This window comes from Solenopsis invicta, unplaced genomic scaffold (assembly GCF_016802725.1).
Source record: "Solenopsis invicta isolate M01_SB unplaced genomic scaffold, UNIL_Sinv_3.0 scaffold_603, whole genome shotgun sequence".
NCBI lineage: Eukaryota > Metazoa > Arthropoda > Insecta > Hymenoptera > Formicidae > Solenopsis > Solenopsis invicta.
The window spans coordinates 7,541-11,891 of record NW_024105328.1 but is presented as its reverse complement, the minus strand read 5'-3'; the positions used below and the strand labels follow the sequence as shown (position 1 = coordinate 11,891).

At 46.4% G+C, this 4,351-nt stretch overlaps 1 protein-coding gene across 1 annotated transcript; it reads right to left on the bottom strand.

Moving 5' to 3' along the window:
- Nucleotides 1–12: 12 nt before the first annotated feature.
- On the bottom strand, nucleotides 13–1,575 carry LOC120360003. The gene is made up of 2 exons (XM_039459508.1): nucleotides 259–1,575; nucleotides 13–213 (listed from the first exon to the last, which is right to left on the bottom strand). The coding sequence occupies exons 1-2, from the start codon at nucleotides 1,573–1,575 to the stop codon at nucleotides 13–15; spliced, it is 1,518 nt and encodes a 505-aa protein (XP_039315442.1).
- Between the last annotated feature and the right edge of the window lie 2,776 nt (nucleotides 1,576–4,351).

Here is a 4,351-nt window from a genome sequence, read left to right as displayed (position 1 = left end):
CATTTTTAAAATCTAGTACGGTTTCTTTCCACTAAGTTTACTATTTATTTCTTCAAAACTAGGAATTTCAAAAAATTCTCTTTCAATACATTTATTCAGTTCTTGTGGATCCAAACAGAGCCGCAAGGTTTTATTTGGTTTCTCTATAATTACTAAGGAGTTTACCCATTCACTAGCACCATTGACTTTAGCGATTATTTTTTGTTTTTCTAACTGTTCAAGTTTTGATTTTAGTTTACTTTTAATTGTTAAAGGTACACGTCTACATGGTCTAGCAACAGGTTCACTGTTTTTCTTTAATGTTATTGTACAAGTATCTTTAAATGTACCTAAACCTGTAAATATATCAATATTCGACTGTATGAACTTTTCTTTTTCACTATTTATCTGAATGTTATTAATGTGTTTAATGTAACCTAACTTTTGAATACTAGGCAACCCGAGTATCAGTTTTACATTTAAATCAACAACAATAAATTCTAATACTTCGTCCCTATCTGTATTTTTACATCTAAGTTTAACTTTTCCTATTGGCTTGATTTTTCCTCCTCCATATGCTTGTAGTAATGTTCGTGTTTGTCGTATCCGTTGACTTCCATCCGCTGCTATTGACTTGTATATCACGAGTGGTATTATGTTGACTTCAGATCCCGTATCTATTTTGAACTTCAATGCTTTCCCATTGACTTCTATGATTTCCGTCCAAATTGACTTGGTCTTCTTTGACAACTCTCCAACTCTGACTATGCTGCTTACATACAGATCATCTTCTTCAGACTCACTTTCTTCATCTTTTGTGACGTCCTTCACATTCTTCAGTTTTGTTTTACATACATTACTAAAATGATTCATCTTTCCACACTTGTAACATGTTTTTCCATATGCTGCGCATTCTCTGTATCCATGAACTTTATCACACTTATTGCATTTAAAGTGTTTTCCGCTATTTTCTTCAGTGCTTGCTTGCCCTCTTTCTTCTTTTTGTTTGTTATGTCGCTTCTGTCTTCTAACAACATCAACTGCAGCTTCTTCTTTATTTCTTACATTCTGCAGGTGTCTCCTGGTTGCTTCATAATTTCTGCATGTTTCTACTGCAGTCTCCAATGTAACATTTTGTATGTTAAGTAGTTTTTCTTGAACATTTAAATCATTTGTACCTAGTATTATTCTATCTACTAGTAATGTGTCTTCTTGGTCCGCATACTCACATGACTGTATTAACTTTTTGAGATCACCGAAGAATTTGTCAAATGGTTCATCCACTTGTTGATTTCGACTGTTGAACACAAACCTTTCATATGTTCTGTTTTTTCTTGGGGCACAATATTTCTTGAATTCATTTACCACTACCTTATAATCGCTTTTCTGTGTGCTGGTTAACCTAAATGTGTTATATATTTCGATGCCTTCACTGCCTATAGTGTTTAGCAATAATGCTGTTTTTACTGTATCTGCTTTTTGATCCTTTTCTGTTGCTACCAAATACAGTTCAAAACTTTGATAAAATTTCTTGAAATTCTCATCGAGATTTCCCTCAAATTTCATCGGTTCTGGTAACCTTCCAATTCCTTCCATTATTTGTTTTTATGTTGCAGTTCTTTAAACAAATTACTTTATTTTGTTTTTAATGTTCTTCCACGACTGCGCCATGTAATATTATTAGATGCTTATTAATAATTATTGTTCTCTTTTAACTCTATATTTATTGTGTATGTCTACAATCGTGTATGTTCTATCTCTATGTCTAACGCACGCACGCGTTCGCTACTCTAACGCCCTCTATATTCATTACGGTCGCCATCTACTTATTACAACGACCGTACACGGAGGTGACGCCCGCAGCCGGAGGTGACGCCCGCAGCCGGAGGTGACGCCCGCGGCCGGAGGTCACGCCCGTTGTCGGAGGAGACGCCCGCTTCTGGAGGTGACGCCCGCTGTCGGAGGTGACGCCCGAAACCAGTGGTGTCGCCCGTTCATATAGGTGACGGCAGTGCGAAATAAACACGCCGCGGGTTAATTGTCATAATGTCGCTTGTAAGCGAAGCAACACGCCGCGGGGGATTTTGATTAATGAAGTTTGAAAGCGAATGCAACATGCTGCCGTGGACTTTGAGAAATATCGCTTGAAAGCGAAAGAAACACACCGCGAAGCACTTTGAAAGATATAGCTTGAAAGCGAAAGCAACACACCGCTGGGGTCTTTGGTTACTGAAGCTTGAAAGCGAATGCAACACGCCGCGGGGACTTTGATTAATGAAGCCTGGAAGCGAATGCAACACCGTAAATCGGCTGTACGGTTGAGAGTGCGAATCGGCGAGCCGGAGGTGACGCCCGCTATCGGAGGTGACGACCGTACCCGGAGGTGACGCCCGCAGCCGGAGGTGACGCCCGCTGTCGGAGGTGACGCCCGCTTCTGGAGGTGATGCCCGCTGTCGGAGGTGACGCCTGAAACCAGTGGTGTCGCCCGTTCATATAGGTGACGGCAGTGCGAAACAACACGCCGCGGTGGATTTTGATTAATGAAGATTGATAGCGAGTGCAACACGCTGCGGTATACTTTGAAAAATATCGCTTGAAAGCGAGAGAAACACACCGCTAAGCACTTTGAAAGATATAGCTTGAAAGCGAAAGCAACACGCCGCTGGGGACTTTGATTACTGAAGCTTGAAAGCGAATGCAACACACCGCGGGGACTTTGATTAATGAAGCCTGAAAGCGAATGCAACACCGTAAATCGGCTGTACGGTTGAGAGTGCGAATCGGCGAGCCGGAGGTGACGCCCGCTATCGGAGGTGACGACCGTACCCGGAGGTGACGCCCGCAGCCGGAGGTGACGCCCGCAGCCGGAGGTGACGCCCGCGGCCGGAGGTGACGCCCGCGGCCGGAGGTGACGCCCACTGTCGGAGGTGACGACCGAAACCAGTGGTGTCGCCCGTTCATATAGGTGACGGCAGTGCGAAATAAACACGCCGCGGGTTAATTGTCATAATGTCGCTTGTAAGCGAAGCAACACGCCGCGGGGGATTTTGATTAATGAAGTTTGAAAGCGAATGCAACACGCTGCTGTGGACTTTGAAAAATATCGCTTGAAAGCGAAAGAAACACACTGCAAAGCACTTTGAAAGATATAGCTTGAAAGCGAAAGCAACACGCCGCTGGGGTCTTTGGTTACTGAAGCTTGAAAGCGAATGCAACACGCCGCGGGGACTTTGATTAATGAAGCCTGAAAGCGAATGCAACACCGTAAATCGGCTGTACGGTTGAGAGTGCGAATCGGCGAGCCGGAGGTGACGCCCGCTATCGGAGGTGACGACCGTACCCGGAGGTGACGCCCGCAGCCGGAGGTGACGCCCGCAGCCGGAGGTGACGCCCGCGGCCGGAGGTCACGCCCGTTGTCGGAGGTGACGCCCGCTTCTGGAGGTGACGCCCGCTGTCGGAGGTGACGCCCGAAACCAGTGGTGTCGCCCGTTCATATAGGTGACGAAAGTGCGAAATAAACACGCCGCGGGTTAATTGTCATAATGTCTCTTGTAAGCGAAGCAACACGCCGCGGGGGATTTTGATTAATGAAGTTTGAAAGCGAATGCAACACGCTGCGGTTTACTTTGAAAAATATCGCTTGAAAGCGAGAGAAACACACCGCGAAGCACTTTGAAAGATATAGCTTGGAAGCGAAAGCAACACGCCGCTGGGGTCTTTGGTTACTGAAGCTTGAAAGCGAATGCAACACGCCGCGGGGACTTTGATTAATGAAGCCTGAAAGCGAATGCAACACCGTAAATCGGCTGTACGGTTGAGAGTGCGAATCGGCGAGCCGGAGGTGACGCCCGCTATCGGAGGTGACGACCGTACCCGGAGGTGACGCCCGCAGCCGGAGGTGACGCCCGCAGCCGGAGGTGACGCCCGCGGCCGGAGGTCACGCCCGTTGTCGGAGGTGACGCCCGCTTCTGGAGGTGACGCCCGCTGTCGGAGGTGACGCCCGAAACCAGTGGTGTCGCCCGTTCATATAGGTGACGGCAGTGCGAAATAAACACGCCGCGGGTTAATTGTCATAATGTCGCTTGTAAGCGAAGCAACACACCGCGGGGGATTTTGATTAATGAAGTTTGAAAGCGAATGCAACACGCTGCGGTGGACTTTGAGAAATATCGCTTGAAAGCGAAAGAAACACACCGCGAAGAACTTTGAAAGATATAGCTTGAAAGCGAAAGCAACACACCGCTGGGGTCTTTTTTACTGAAGCTTGAAAGCGAATGCATCACGCCGCGGGGACTTTGATTAATGAAGCCTGGAAGCGAATGCAACACCGTAAATCGGCTGTACGGTTGAGAGTGCGAATCGGCGAGCCGGA

Coding starts and splice junctions, on each gene's coding strand:
- LOC120360003 (XM_039459508.1), bottom strand. CDS start 1,575: ATGGAAGGAATTGGAAGGTTACCAGAACCGATGAAATTTGAGGGAAAT. Junction 214..258: donor TTGCTAGACCATGTAGACGT/GTACCTTTAACA, acceptor AAACTTGAACAG/TTAGAAAAACAAAAAATAAT.